The sequence below is a fragment of the Rhinopithecus roxellana genome, chromosome 16 (genome assembly GCF_007565055.1).
Source record: "Rhinopithecus roxellana isolate Shanxi Qingling chromosome 16, ASM756505v1, whole genome shotgun sequence".
NCBI classification, from domain to species: domain Eukaryota; kingdom Metazoa; phylum Chordata; class Mammalia; order Primates; family Cercopithecidae; genus Rhinopithecus; species Rhinopithecus roxellana.
The window spans coordinates 97652419-97669185 of NC_044564.1; the positions used below are offsets into that span (position 1 = coordinate 97652419).

A 16767-nucleotide genomic window follows, 5' to 3' on the forward strand; every position below is an offset into this window, starting at 1 on the left:
AGGCTCACAGTGCTGGCATCTGCTTCTGCAGATGCCTCAGGAAGTTTATAATCATGGCTGAAGGTGACAGGGAGCCAGCATGTCACATGGTGAGAGTGAAACAAGGGAGGGAGGGGGAGGAGCCATACTCTTTTAAACAACCAGATCATAAACTACTAGAGCAAGAACTCAGTCATCACCAAGGGGATGATGCCAAGCCATTCATGAGGGACCACGCCCACGATCCAATCACCTCCCACCAGGCCCCACCTCCAATACTGGGAATCACATTTCCACATGGGATTTGGAGGCGACGAACATCCAAACCATCTTAACCTCAGTCCCAAGCTCAGGAGCCATGCTGATTATGACATCATCAGGTGCCAGGTTCTGCTGGCCAAAAGCTAGCACCCAGGCCAACGCCCCCACAAAGGCTACAAAGTAGAGGTTTCCATCCTGCCAACATGAGGATGAAAGCACTTGTATGATCTCCTGGGCTGCTCTCTCTACAGGGCTAGTGTACAAATAATTTGCTGTTTTGTACAAATAAATGTAAACTTATCCATATATATGATGCCACAGACATTTAGCATAATTTTGAATTCTGAATGGACTGTGACCCTGATGTTAACATTCTCCTTCAAATGGGATGAAAATGTTGTTTTAGTACCCTACCCAATCTAGTGGAGTTAAATACTTATATTTAAATATTCATAATAGCATTCCACTTTTATAATTAACCTAAAGACAAATCATGGAAGACTTGATTCTGGTCATGGATCAAAATTTAAGTGACCATATAAATGTAAAAGCATAGCTTTGAGAAGGTAGAAGGAAGAGCTAGGGTAATAACCTTCCCCTTACAAAGTGTGAAATCAAAAGCGTGTTGAGGGTTAATGGAACAATAAAGAGGTTTAAGTTAATAACCATTATAAAAATTAAAGTAATACAAAATAGATAAAATATCAGATGAGTAGAAGAGAGAAGTACTATAAAGTTACTTATCTTTCATTTCAAGGAGTCAACAGATACTGTCTAAAGTTAATTAACAGAGAGAGATTTATCTATGGTTATGAGTTACCACCAGAAAAACTAAAAATGGGGTCAGTTTATAAGAGTTTGTCTCCAAAGAGTGGGACTGGGGAAGAATAGGGAAGAGGATTGTTGCTTATCACAGGCTCTTATGAAGTATTTGATTCATTACTATATATGTTTGTAATTTTGCATGCATTTGTAACTGATAAAAATAATTTTTAAAGTTTGACAAACACACTTTTCTGATGAAGCTGTATGACAACAAGCATTCTCATGTGTGGGAATACGAATTGGCACAATCTCTATGGAGGAGTTATTTGACAATATCTAGCAAAATTACATACAAAATTACCCTTTGACCCAAATTCCACTCAGAAAAATCTATCGCAATGGTATAATGGTAAAAATACAAAAAGGTGCATACACAAGACTATTCATTACTGCACGATTTGTAATAATAAAAGACTAGAAGCAACCTAAATGCCCATCAGCATGACATGGGCTGAACAAACCATAGTCCATCCATCCAATGGAGTACTAATGCTGTCCTACAGAGAAATGAGGAAGATCCCTATATTCCCTATATTTTCCCAGGAGAGACCCCTTTACAGGATATATTATAAAATGAGAAAAGTTAAGGGGAGAAAAGTACACATGGAATGCTATCACTTATCTGAGGGCCTGGCAAGAGGAGATGTGAATATATCTATGTATTTGCCTTTTTTTAAATATATTTTTATTATTATTTTTTTTTGAGACAGATTTTTACTCTTGTTGCCCAGGCTAGAGTGCAATGGCACAATCTTGGCTCACCGCAACCTCCGCCTCTCGGGTTCAAGCAATTCTCCTGCCTCAGCCTCCCAAGTAGCTGGGATTAACAGGCATGTGCCACCACGCCTGGCTAATTTTTGTGTTTGTAGTAGAGATGGGGTTTCTCCATGTTGGTCAGGCTGGTCTCGAACTCCCAACCTCAGGTGCTCTGCCCGCCTCGGCCACCCAGAGTGCTGGGATTAAAGGCGTGAGCCACTATGCCCAGTTGCCTTTTTTGTTTTAATGAAAGGACAAATGAAAATCTAAAATCAAACTCGGTACCTATGATAGGGAAGGAACACAGTGGTAGGCAGGGATAGAAGTTAGACTTGTGAATATGCCTGTTCTGTAGCTTTGGCTTTGAAACAATATAAATATTTTAAGTAATTGTCTTAAAAATCAAATTATTTTTAAACAGTAATTCCAACAGATTAAAAGAAAAAATTATAAAAACCTAACTATGGGCTGGGCACGGTGGCTCCTGACTATAATCCCAGCACTTTGGGAGGCCAAAGTGGGCATATCACTTGAGGTCAGGAGACCAGCCTGGCCAAAAAAGTGAAACCCTGTCTCTACTAAAAATACAAACATTAGCTGGGCGTGGTGGCAGTTACCTGTAGTCCCAGGTACTCAAGAGGCTGAGGCAGGAGAATCGCTCAAACACAGGAGGGAGAGATTGCAGTGAGCCGAAATCATGCCACTGCACTCCAGCCCGGGCGACAGAGCAAGACCCTGTCTCAAAAAACAAAACAACAATAACAAAAAAAAAAACCTAACTTTGTATTGAGTTGGTGACATAACCACAGAGAAAAAAACTAATTCTACTGACTTTAAAACAGTAATTTGACTACAGTCCTAGTGAAATATATCCTAAGGACCAAAAGAACTGCCAAGTTTTAAAAAGCCAAAAACATAACTATTTTCAGTAATCACATTGTTGATGGTAATGTTGGTGCTGCTGTTGAGCTGTCTAGGTACTGTGGGGATAAAGCAAAAGAGTAATGGTGTTGGTGTTGTTGGAAATCAAGACTTTTATATATGTATGGGAGATTCCAACGTAAAGGTGATGAGGTTAAATAAAACTGCTATAGTCTAGAACTGGAAAAAGCAATATGAACACAGAATGCGATTTACCTTTAAAAATACACACACATATTTCCAAATTCTGACCCCTGGAGAATCCTAGAAATTATGACTGACCTGGTAGCAAACCCACCCCATCTCCAAAAGTCCTAAATTCCAGGCTGTGATTTCTAATACTATTTCCCACCAAAAAGAACCAGGACTCCTTAGAGAAACACTGGGTCTGGAGCAGGAAACACAGAAGATGAGCCTGGAACACTTTGTCATACAAAAAGGCAAGGGAGCTATTAGAAACTACTGGGATCCTGGCCGGGCGCGGTGGCTTATGCCTGTAATCCCAGCACTTTGGGAGGCTGAGGTGGGCACATCACGAGGTCAGGAGATCAAGACCATCCTGGCTAACACAGTGAAACCCCGCCTCTACTAAAAATACAAAAAAAATTAGCCAGGCATGGTGGCGGGCCCCTGTAGTCCCTGCTACTTGGGAGGCTGAGGCAGGAGAATGGCGTGAACCTGGGAGGCGGAGCTTGCAGTGAGCAGAGATGGTGCCACTGTACTCCAGCCTGGTCGACAGGATGAGACTCTGTCTCAAAAAAATAAAAAGAAAGAAAAGAAACTACTGGGATCCTGTCGAAAGGACTTCAGAGTTCACTTGAAATTCCCACTGGACAGGCCAGGTGCTTATGGCTCACACCTGTAATTTCAGCACTTCGGGAGGCCAAGGCAGGCAGATCAAGAGGTCAGGAGATAGAGACCATCATGGCTAACACGGTGAAACCCTATCTCTACTAAAAATACAAAAAATGCGTCAGGCGTGGTGGCAGGCGCCTATAGTTCCAGCTACTGGGGAGGCTGAGGCAGGAGAATGGTGTGAACCCGGAAGGACGAGCTTGCAGTGAGACGAGATCGCACCACTGCACTCCAGCCTGGGCGACAGAGTGAGACTCCGTCTCAAAAAGAAAAAAGAAAAGAAATTCCCACTGGACAAAGACTAATTAAACATGAGTGAGGGCAATAACTATAGCAGATTGAAATATAGCAAATAAGTTTAAATACATCCATTTAAAGTGACACTTCCCTCTCTCAAAAATCAGTTACCTTTGGAAAATGTTTAAAAAATTAATAAAATCAAGCATTTACCCTGCCTTTCCTATATGAACTGTATCTCAGAGCAACCAAATGGTTGATATGGACAAGGTTTCTTTTTACAAGTATCCCAGCTAGTATGAAGAAGAAGTGATAGAAACAAAATATCACCATTTTATAACCTCTAATTAATGAACAGATCAAAGACAGATAATCAGACATAATGTACCTCCTGATGGAAGTACCTATCACCACTTTTAAAATATTCTTGCCAAGAAAGTGCACTTGAATCTCATCAAGTCATTTAATCCAACTACCAATATGTAGGAAATAAAGGGGACAGAGGAATACATTAAACCTTAAGGATGCAACAGAAATCATATAGAACAAATAATCTACTTCTTCAAAAAATCAACAGCATGGGGAAAAAAGACAGCAAATATCAACCAATTGCAATGTATGAACTTCGCTGATTCAAACGAATCCACTGTTTTTTTTAAATTTGATATAACTGAAAAACTTTGAGCACTGACTAGATATTTAACAACATTAAAATTTTTTGACCAGGGGCAGTGGCTCATGCCTGTAATCCCAGCACTTTGGGGGAGGCCTAGGCAGGTGGATTGCTTGGGGTCAGGAGTTTGAAACCAGCCTGACCAATATGGTGAAACCCTGTCTCTACTAAAAATACAAAAATTAGCTGGGCATGGTGGTGCACACCTGTAATCCCAGCTACTGGGGAGGTTGAGGCAGGAGACTCGCTTAAACCCAGGAGGCAGAGGTTGCAGTGAGCCGAGATCACACCACTGCACTCCAGCCTGGGCTACAAAGTACAACTTCAACTAAAAAAAAAAAAAAAAAAAAAAAAAAAAAAAAAAAAAAATTAAATTTTTTGGTTAACTTTTTAGGTGTGAGAATGTTATATTTTTTAAAAAGAAAATCTACCTTTTTGAGACACACATGGAAGTATTTAAGAATGATATGACATCTGGGGGCCTGGAATGGTGTGGCTCACACCTGTAATCCCAGCACTTTGGGAGGTAGAGGCAGGCAGATCACTTGAGGTCAGGTGTTTGAGAGCAGCCTGGCCAAAATGGTGAAATACCATCTCTACTAAAAATACAAAAATTAGCCAGGCATGGTGGCGCACACCTGTAATCCCAGCTCCTGGGGAGGCTGAGGCACGAGAATCACTTGAACCTGGGAGATAGAGGTTGCAGTGTGCCAAGACTGCACCACTGCACTCCAGCCTGGGCAACAGAGTGAGACTCTGTCTCAAAAAAAAAAAAGAAAAAAGAAAAAAGATGATATGACAACATCTGGGATTTGCTTCAAAATAATCCAGGACTGGAGAGCAGGGGAGGGAGTGACAGTCAGTCATCTACAAATAAAACTAGGTAAAACATAAATTAAGTGTTGAAACTGGTTGATGGGAATTTGGGGGCTCATTATACTATTCTATTTTATAGATGTTTAAAATTTTCCAAAATAAAGTTTAAAAATAGGTTCAACTACCAAGAAAAAAAGGAATAAAAAATCACTTTAAGGCCAGGCACAGTGGCTCAAGCCTATAATCCCAGCACTTTGGGAGGCCGAGGCGGGCAGATTACCCGCCAGGAGTAATCTGCAGTCAGGAGTTTGAGAGCAGCCTGGCCAACCTGCAAAACTCGTCTGTACTAAAAGTATGAAAAATTAGCCGGGCATGGTGGCAGGTGCCTGTAATCCCAGCTACTCAGGAGCCTGAAGCAGAGGAAGCTTGAATCCTGGAGGTAGAAATTGCAGTGAGCCAAGATCGTGCCACTGCACTCCAGCCTGGGCAACAAGAGCAAGGCTCCATCACAAAGAAAAAAAAATCACTTTAAAAAGACTGAGCAGCAGTCCTTGGCCAGACACAGTGGCTCACACCTGTAATCCCAGCACTTTGGAAGGTCGAGGTGGGTGGATCACAAGGTCAACAGTTGGAGACCAGCCTGGCCAATATGGTGAAACCCCGTCTCTACTAAAAATACAAAAAATTTAGCCAGGCGTGGTAGCACATGCCTGTAATCCCAGCTACTCGGAAGGCTGAGGCAGGAGAATTGCTTGAATCCGGGAGGCAGAGGTTGCAGTGAGCCGAGATCGCACCACTGCACTCCAGCCTGGGTGACAGAACGAGACTCCATCTCAAAAAAAAAGAAAAAAAAAATGTTAAAAAGACTGAAAAGTAGTACCAGTTAAACAGAGATAAATATAAATTATTTGTGTAAATATTTTATAAAACTGAATAGATTTCCGATATTTATGATAAAGGGAACATTAAGTGGTTTTGTTTGTTTTTTACTTCAAGACAGGGTCTTGCTCTGTTGCCCAAGCTAGAGTGCAGTGGCGCAGTTTCAGCTCACTGCAACCTCCCCCTCCCAGGTTCAAGCAGTTCTCACACCTCAGCCTCCCAAGTAGCTGGGACTACAGGCGTGCGCCACCATGCCCAGCTAATTTTTGTAATTTTTTTTTTTTAAGTAGAGATGGGGTTTTGCCATGTTGGCCCAACTGATCTCGAACTCCTGACCTCAAATGATCTGACTACTTCAGCCTCCAAAGTGCTGAGATTACAGGCGTGAGCCACCGGACCTGGGTGGGGGCATAAGTGTTCTTAAATGTTAAAATTCTAATTGTCTGCATGTTCATCTTATCTGTCTTAGTAGACTATAGGCTTCCTTTCTTCCCAACCAGCAAGAGCAATAGCACTTTGTATATATCAGCATCTCAATCTTTCAAATAAATTCAGTGAAATACACTACACGTCATCCTAACATTCTTACTGAAAGGAAGTAAAAACCTTGGTTTTTAAAAACAAACAAAAAAAAAAACTGTAATACTATAAAAAGGAACATACTTGCTGTCTTTTAACTTGTTTTTTAACTCCAGGTGGTTCAGACAACCATATTTTCTACTCTCCAAGCAATATTAATGATAGCTGCCATTTACTAAGCAGTCATATCTCCACTGCGAACTAGGCACAAGATCTCTTTCAATTATGACAACAACCCTGTAGGTGAATTTATTAGCTTCCTTCCATAATTTTTTTTTTAACCTGAAGCTCAGAAATTTAGAACTCAGAGAGAGAATTTATAGTTCTAGGGACTCAAAACTCCAATGCTCACATACCTCTGGCTCCTCTCACACCCTGGAGTTCAAGAACTGCCTGCATGGAGTCAGACAGCATCTTCTCTAGATTGGTTTCCTTCCTTCCATTTATTCGTACAGCCTAGGCGAGATCAATGCAACACCCTCAAACCTTTCCTGTGGCTAAAGTGAATTTGAATTCACCTTTTGAAAGGTGGTTTTTCTCCCTACCTCTCTAAATCTACCATGAACAGATTTGCCTTCAGCAATTTAGTCCAGCCCACTTTAAGTCTTACTTATTTAATAAAGCACACACATTCACTATAGATCCCTCAAAGATTCCTTCCTTTCTCACTGCAGACTAAAATGCCTTATCCCAATTATAACTTTTCACTTTTCCTCAGAACAGCAAACATTATATAACCAGTCCTCACCTTACAAATACTCCATTTGTAACACAACTCTGCTAACCTTGGCAAGTCATCTTTGATTCTTCTTTTGCCTCTTACATGTAATTTGTCACCAAGTCTTGTCATTTCTACTTAAAATCTCTCAAAGCCATCCATCCTTTTTTTTTTTTTTTTGAGACAGGGTCTCACTCTGTCACCCAGGCTGGAATGCAGTGGCGCGATCTTGGCTCACTGCAACCTCTGTCTCCTGACCTCTGTGGGAACTCAAGTGATCCTCCCATCTCAGCCTCCCAAGTAGCTGGGACCACAGATACATGCCACCACACCTGGCTAATTGTTGTATTTTTTTGTAGAGACAGAGTTTCATCATGTTGCCCATGCTGGTCTCAAATTCCTGGACTCAAGCTGTGGACTCAAGCCTGGACCCTCCTTGGCTTCCCAAAGTGCTGGCATTACAGGTATGAGCCACCACACCCGGCCCATCATTCCTTTGCTTTACACTGCCAAAACCTTGCTCTGGACCTTGATCTTCAGCAGTAAAAACTATTACATAGTTCCACAATCCAGTGGCCTCCCATTTTTTTCCATGCATTCTTCCTATCAGTAAAAAAGTGAGCAGACATCTGATAAATATCCATAAATTATAATAATGCCTTACTATACTCATACATACATTAAAAAATACAAAAACAAACTTTGAAAGTTGATATAAAAATAAATACAATTTCTAGCATATTATTCTCACATTCCAATGTGTCATCTTGTACAAGCCAGAGATATCACTGCTCTAAACTTCTGCTGCCAGGGTAATCTACCTAAAAACCCAAATCTGATCATATTACATCCCCAGTTCAGCCCTTCAATGACATCATATCCCACTGGCACATGCCTACTTCATCAACTTCTTCTCCTATAATCTTTATCCTTATATCCTGTATTTCAGCTTTACCTTTTAACTCCCCATGACTTTTGCATACACAGTTCCCTATATCTGGAATGCCCTTGCCCTCAACAGTTACTGATTTGTACATAACAGTATCTCGAAGAGGGAAACACATTCTAAATGCCATAACCAACTTACAAATGAATTTTTGGAATGTCACCTCTCTTTTCTATAGGAACATATATGTATTTTAACATATCTCTTCTTACTTTATTTGGCTACTTTTCAAGTCCTGAATACTTGGAAAGAATGGGTATAGATTCCAATCAAAGTAGAGAACAAAACAACTTCATTTTGTTTATTTTTCTTCCTTGTTTATTTTTCCATGTCCCCACAAAGCCCTTTTAAGCAAAAAGGATGTTACAAACCCAGAGATTAGTTCTCCCTAGGGCCAGGAAAAAGGCTGGACCTTTGCAACTGCAAACTGAACTCCAGCCAGGAACTTACACAGATTTAATAACTGAATGCAAACATACTTTCCTAGAGCAATACTCCAGGTCTTACCTTCTGTTTCAACCTTCCTATCTGCTGTACAATCCCCTCTAAGTTGACCACAATGGCTAAAAGAAGAGTGAGGGAATAGCACCAACATATTTTCCAGAAAATTCAAGTGGCTGACTCTGAGCACCAATGATGGAGAGCTTGGTCTTCAAAGAGACTGTTACTCCACCACTCCAAGTCTTTCTACATTCTCCTTTGGGGACTGGGAGGATAGCACTGTGGCGGAGAAAGGGATGAGGGGAAGAGGCATTAGAGGAAGGCGGCCTGGAAAGGAAGTCACATTCCAATTCTTAGTCTCATCACAAAGCAGAGAGATATAGCTTGTGCTATATAACAGGCCTCAAGAAAAAGCAACCTTCTTGTGCATTTTGGCAAGGGGATCCTTTAAAGAACAGTCAAAACAAACTGGAGCAGAGCTATCATAAGCCAAGACTGCTCCTCTGTTCTTGAAATGAGAATGGGTTTATCATCACTTTCAAGTCATATAACTTCCACTCGTCTTCCTTTGGTAATCCCCCTCCATTCTCCAAATCTCCTCTTTCTTCCAGTTCAAGTTCCAACCTCTTCTGAGAAACCTATCTCCATCTACTCTGATCTTTTCTATGTAACTCATTTGGGCCAAATCAAAACCACAATAAAATACCACTCTACACAAAGTGGTACAGCTGCTTTAGAAAACAATTGTAACAGTTTCTCAAAAGGTTACGCAGAGTTACCATACGATCCAGCAATTCCACTCCTAAGTATATACCCGAGAGAAATAAAAACGTATGCCCACACAAAATGTTCATAGCAACATCATTCATAATGATGAAAAGGGGAAACCACCCAAATACCTAACAAATGACAAATGGATGAGTAAAATGTGGTATGTCCATACAATGAAATATTATTCAGCAGTAAAAAGTAATGAAACACTCATACATGCTCCAACATGGATAAATCTTGAAATCATTATGTTAAGTGAAAGAAGCCATGCATGAAGGGTTACATATTATTATATTTATTAACATATGAAATGCCCATAATAGGCAAACCTATAGCAAGTAGATTAGTGATTGCCTAGGACTGAAGGGTTTGGGGGAATGAGTGGTATTCTAACAGATATGGGGTTTCTTTGTGCAGTGATGAAAAAGTTCTGGAATTAGTGGTAATCAGTCACCCTTGTGAATATCCTTAAAACCACTTTAAAAAGTAAATTTTAGGGCCGGGCAAAGTGGCTCATGCCTGTAATCCCAGCACTTTGGGAGGCTAAGGCAGACAGATCATCAGGAGTTTGAGACTAGCCTGGCCAACGTGGTGAAACTAAAAATACAAAAACTAGTCAGGCATGGTGGTGGGCACCTACAGTCCCAGCTACTTGGGAGGCTGAGGCATAAGAATCACCTGAACCTGGGAGATGGAGGTTGCAGTGAGCCGAGATTGCACCACTGCACTCTGCCTGGGCGACAGAGTGAAACTGTCTCAAAAAAAGTAAATATTATAGTATGTGAATCTTATATAAGATTCACATACTATAAAACTTCATATCTTAAACAGTTTTCAGATTACCACAACCTACAAGGCCCTGCCCTGCCCAGTCTCTCTCCCTCTGACCTCACCACAAGCCTCTCTGCCCCCAGTCACTACTCAAACCCACTGGCCTTCTGTCCGTTCCTGAAAAATGCCTAGGGTTTTCTTGCCTCAAGGCCTTTGTGTATGCTCTATCCTTTGCCTGGAATAAAACGTCTTGCCTAGTCTCTTTAGATGACTAATACCTCCTCATCCTTTAAGTCTCAGCTCAAATGTCATCTCCACGGTGAGCCTTCCCTCGCCACTCTCTCTAAAATAGGACAGTCACTCCCATCATTTTCCCTCAGAGGCATCTCGTGTGCTTTCTTTATAGAACATCCACATAGCTTTATGTGAATGTACCTGGTTTTTTAATGTCAGGTCCACAAGACTGTATGCACCATTAGGAGTGAATCTATTATTCACCATCGTAATTCCCAATATCTAACACAATTCCTGGCATTCAAGTGTCTAATAAATGGTAATATTTTTATTTCCCTAATATGCCATGTCCACATACGTACTGCTCCCTCTGCTGATACCCCCACCATCCCTACTGCCTCTACTCCCTCTGCTAACCACCCCTACCCATCTCTCAGCTGAAACATGATCTCCTTGGTGAAGCCTTCCTTTCCTGACCCTCCCTCCTCCCCAGAAGACAGTCTCTCCTTCACTTACTCACCTACTCATCACCAGTCGCATCTCCACCATTGCAATTAACTACACTGTATTATACTTGGGTTGTTTTTGTTTTGTTTTGGTGGGGAGGGAGTCTGGAAGGGACTGTTTTTGTTTTACATTTGTGTCCACTGCTTTAGAAAGCCTTAAAGAAAAATATTTGTTCATCTTTGTGTCCCTAGTACTTAGCACACTGCCAGGCACAGTATTGCCACTAATTATGATAATAATGGCTAATATTTATTGTTTAATATGTGCTTAATAGTCTTAGTTCTAAAGTAGGTAAGTGGATGAATAAATGGATAAATTTCTTGGTCACTAATCTCACAGAGGTCACAGTTTGACAGGGACAGAAGACAGGTATACAGGCAAATATAGAATAATCACCACCACAAGGCCAAATTAGTTGCCCTGCCCTGTTCCCATGCCTTCAAATCTTAGAGTATGCTTTTCTCTGAGTCCATAAATGTCAGGTTTCTTCAAACTCACTTAGAAAACTTCCTTCAATTACTTACAGCCCACTTCCTGCACTTGGTGCCTGGAAGCAATTTCTAGGATGTCACCACAAGTAATATTAAACTGCCGCATAGTTTCCTGCTGTGTGTCTGCATTATCAGTTAAATTGCTTCATATTAACCACATTCCAGTCCACTGGGATCATTCAAACACTAAATAAGATTTAAACATACCTGTCAAAAATTGCCAGTTACCACTGCTCCTTTTATTCTTCTAGGTAAATGTCTACAGAGGTTTAAGATTTAGGTTTCTAGGGTGTGACCTGCATACTGATGACCTCTGTTTTTGTCCATTAGATGTTGATTTGAGGCAAGACAATGTTCCTTTATTAAAATAAACATGAGGCTGGGCGTGGTGGCTCACACCTGTAATCCCAGGACTTTGGGACGCCAAGGCGGGCAGATCACCTGAGGCTGGGAGTTCGAGACCAGCCTGACCAACATGGGAGAAACCCTGTCTCTACTAAAAATAGAAAATTAACTAGGCATGATGTCTCATGCCTGTAATCCCAACTACTAGGGAAGCTGAGGCAGGAGAATGACTTGAACCGGGGAGTGGAGGTTGCAGTGAGCTGAGATCGTGCCATTGCACTCCATCCAGCCTGGGCAACAAAAGTGAAACTCCATCTCAAAAAAAAAAAAAAAAAAAAAAAAAAAAATACTCTAGTAAAAGGAAATGCCTGCCTAAACCAGTATAATTTGCCTTAAAAATTTATAAAATATAAAACTTTTCTTCCTCAAGGGTTTAAACTTTTTTTAACTTGATGTACACTCAACTCAGAGAACTCAGAGTCTTAATTAGAATCTTAATGTAGATCCTAATGCATTTCTTAAATGCATTCCATGAACTTTTCTCAAACAACCACGTGCCAGGCATTGAGTCTGACACAGGGAACTCAAAGATAAATAAGACAGTCCTTGCTCTCAAGAAGTTTATGTCCAGCATGGTAAAGGAGACAGACAAGAAACGAGATTCAGTACCGTGTCTGCGATAAACACAAGGGGCCATAGAAACATGGATGAAGGGCACCTGGCCTAGACTGGAACAGGAGTGGGTGGGGGTGGCAACAGGAAACTTCCAGGGGATGGCATCTGATCTTAGGCCTATAAACTCTCATTCTCTCATTTGAAAAATGTGGTTAAACAGCATCGCCACCACTGGACAGTAGTGAGGGTTTCATGAAATGGTTCACATTAAGGATTTCCATGGTACCTGACAGAGATTGTGTTCAACCAGGCTTAAACTTGAAAGAGAAGTCTGATCAAACACTAAATCTCAACACCTGTGCCTAGCAACTCATGTGCTTTACCACTGATCACACAACAGACACCAGCTTCACAATTACACACAATATTGTTTTTAATCGACTTTTATTTTTTAATAATGAGACAATGTTAAGCCCTACTCTGCATGTTAACAGCCTAATTCCTTGGTCATTAAAAGTTTCTTCTCCATTACCTTAAACATACCTTTCTCTGACATTTCTAATATACAGTAATGTTCTTAGTCCTCTGATACAGAAGGTGAAAAAAAAGAAAAAAACTAACAATTACTGAGTTTTTAACATGGACCTAGCATTTATATTGATACTGTGTTCATTGCTCATAATAACCCTACAACCTGGACACATTCCTCCCCATTTTACCTCAGGGAAACTGAGGTTGAAAAGGCAGTCTGTGTGAAGTTTCATAATTAGCATTAAAAAGAGCTGGAATTTGAACCTAGATCTGATTCCACCTAGTCAACTGACTTGTTGCATCAGAGATAAGCAAGAGAAAACAAAGGGAACCCCTCCCCCTTGCCCCTACCTCCAAGACTGTCCTATTCAATGGAACCTGCACACTTAGATTTCACCACAGCCAGGAGAACACCTTGAATGCCCTGCCAGGAGGGAATAGTCAGCCAGTTGTAACCAAAGCTCCGTCTTCTCCAACAACTAGAGAAGCACTTAAGTGGGTAATTTCCTGTCCATCCCCATTCTGAGCCACAGGCAGAAGTTGCATAATCAACAGTCACTATAAATCACAACTACTTTTCATAACTTCTCTCTTCATATTCTGTTTCAGTTTCACCACAAACTAACATATTTCCCAAGCCTAAGTTTTTATCACAGAGTACTCTAGTTCCAAGATCAATAAGGCTATTCTTCATACTCATTTCACGATTAATAAAATTCCATGCCTTAGTAAACTCCCTTGTCCAAGTGCTCAGAATTAGCGATGGGTTCCACAAAACACATTTGAGAAATGTTATTTGTCAACCTGCTACCTTGGAGAGCAACACAGATTTGACGGCTAGCCATCCCAACTTTTACTTGCTGGATTTTAATACTGGTTCTGACACTCACCGCCTCATGTCAGGCAAGTTTCTGAACTTTTCTGTAACAAGAAGGGTAAGTGTCCTCACGCATACTCTGCAACTCTAAGATGGCTTCTGGAAAGTGTTTCTAAGTGCTATTGAAATCCAAGTTTACAACTCTTACTTGGAAGTAGGAGCTAAACTTGAGTGCCTCTTTAATCCCAATGGTTCACAAACGACATCTTTTTACCTCCCAAGCCTCTCAAGCTCTTGTTTGGAGCATGCTTCTAACTTTTTTCTCATTTCCACAAAAATAAAGATTTAACAGAGTGTTCATGCAACTCTTCCACTTTCATTGCCATAAGCAAACTTTTCTAGTTTCATTCAGCAGATGTCTCAAGGCTGCTGCAGCGCATCTCATACATATTTTGTAAATGGGAAGCCTAACCACACGGGGACTGCAAGGCTGGGCAAGGGTCACACTGCACGGGCATCACCTGGACATGAGATGCAATGTTTGAATAATTATTAGATTTCGCCCTTAAGGCCCTTCTCCTTTCCAACTTCCCTAGTACAATTCTCAAAATGCTGAAATAAACACATTCCACAGACTTCCCCGTAAGAGGGTTTAAAGTGTTCTAGGAAAGTTGTTTTACAGAAAAGCCTATGCTGTCAACTTTGCTTTTTAATGCCCTTAAACAATTCTATTAGTCACAGAGGAAAAAGCGAACATTTGTTAGTAATTAGAGATAAAACATCTCCAGTTCTGGGGCAAAGGAAGGGAGAGGCCACAAGAGGACCTGCCTGGGAGGGGAGATACAGTCCAAAGCCACACACCCAAATTGGACCGCTTAAGAGTTGCACTTTCCAAAGTCAACTTCTAAGTCTAAGAAGAGGGCAACAATGTTTCAGTGGATTCTGAAGTTACATGTATCAACAATTTCCCGGAAAGCTAACCCTCCACCGGAAAGCCAACCCTCCAGGTGAATGAATGAGTGGGGGAATTCGCCCGATTGAGTTACAAAGCCTTTCCAACGATTATCAAGAGCAGGTGTTTGGTTACAACACCGAGGTATCCTCCTTCACACCCTTTGGCCCTTGCCGTGTGGAGATTTTCACAGATAAGAGGGGGGAACTAGGAGAGAGACGGGCCTTCCTCCCCGGCCATCCACACCTTAGGTCCATGAGTGTGACCCCTCCCTCTAAGAACCTCACGCGACTACTGCGGGGGCCGCAGGCCTCAAGCGGCCAGGCTGCAACCTCTCCGGACCTGCCAACTCTCAGGGGCGCCCCAAACATGCCCGTTTGGGGAGGTGCTTCCGGGGCTTTCCCACTCCCCCTCCCCACAGTTGAAGGGCCATTTTCAGGGGCTCTCCGTAAACCCGGGGAGGGGGCCGCCCAGTAATCTCAGCTGTTCCGGCCCCCAGGTGAGGAGGGGACACCTGGCCCCCGGCGCCCTGCCACCCCGCGCGCACCCCGCCCCCGCACCTTCCTGGATCGTCATGGCAACCGTCCCCCTCCCCGAGTGACGCCGGCACGCGGGGCGCCCCTCCGGTCCCGGCAACAAGTCCCCCGCGCGGCCCGCGGCCTGCAGCCCTGGCCCGGCCTCGCCGCCCCGCGCCCGGCCCGGCTCCGCCCGGCCCGGCCGCACTCACTTGATCCTGGAGCCCATGGTCCCCGGGCCTCCTCATGGGCCCGCGGGCCTCGCTCGGCGCTGCGCTGCCCGCCCGCCCGCGGCCGACCGGCCTCCCTCTGGCGCTCTCCCCGCCCCTTCCTCCCTTCCCTCAGGCTGGGGCCCGCCCGCTCGAGGCTCGCTCCCTCGCCGCCGCCTCCAGGGGTTAATGTACTCGCTCCAGCCCGGCGAACGCCATGGTCGCCGGCGCGCGTGCCCGGCGCGCGCCGCCCCCACCGCCTCTCACCGCCGCCCCTCCCGCCCGCGCTGCCGCCGCCGCTGCCCGCGGGGGCTGCTGGGAAGTGTAGTCCGCTTGCGGGGGCGGGGCCGTGGCCGGCGGGGGCGGGGCAGGAGCGCGGTCACCCGCACGTCTCCCCGGGCGCGGGCCCCGGAGGACTGTGGCGTTCCTGTGCAGGCCTTTACACGTCTCCACCCCACGGCGTCCCGCTGGAAACCTCCACTCACAGCCGCCTTGAAGAGACCCTAATCCTCTCATGGAGACCCCTAGCCCTCCCGAGGAAACCACCACCCATCCTCCCCTTGGAGGCCTCCCACCCAACCCTTCTAACGGACAGCTAATGTCTCCCGCCCAGGCCTCCATGAAAACACGTTTTCCCTTTAACATCCCGCACTTTCCAGTAAGTTCCGTGCAGAACCTCTTCTGCATCACACCGTCCACTTCCCCATCTGAAGGCCTTTCCTCTTCCTTTCCCCTTAGAACTTGAAGGAGACCCCACATACCTACAGGAAAGCCACTTGGGGGCTTCGTGGACCTATGTGGTGACTCAGCTCTGCCCTCCCCTTGAGGACCTCTGTCTCCCTTTATCAGCCGTTTTGGGGACTCCAACATCGAAGCCTCCTTTTACCACAAAAGTCCCTGATAGAGATTAACTCAGTGCAGATGAAAGGATTTGAGAGCCGAGATCACCAACCTGCTACCTACCCCTGCTCCCCGCCTTGGGATTCACTTCCATGAACACCTCAATTTCATCCCCTCTAGGCCCAGAGGGATCATAAAGGAAGCAATAATGAAAGCTACCATTAGCCACTCTTTAATGAGCGGGTGAGTGCCCTTTCTGAATCAGACACAGTATTTCCGTACA

General features: G+C 43.6%; 1 protein-coding gene across 1 annotated transcript in view; it reads right to left on the reverse strand.

Annotated features, from left to right (window-relative positions):
- LOC104680724 (DENN domain-containing protein 1A-like) overlaps nt 1-15891 on the reverse strand; it is a 387331-nt gene extending 371440 nt beyond the window's left edge. Inside the window, exon 1 of the mRNA XM_030920077.1 lies at nt 15648-15891. Within this exon, the coding sequence (XP_030775937.1) occupies nt 15648-15664 (17 nt within the window). The 5' untranslated portion in view covers nt 15665-15891. The remainder of the gene's footprint in view (nt 1-15647) is intronic.
- Nucleotides 15892-16767: the final 876 nt, after the last annotated feature.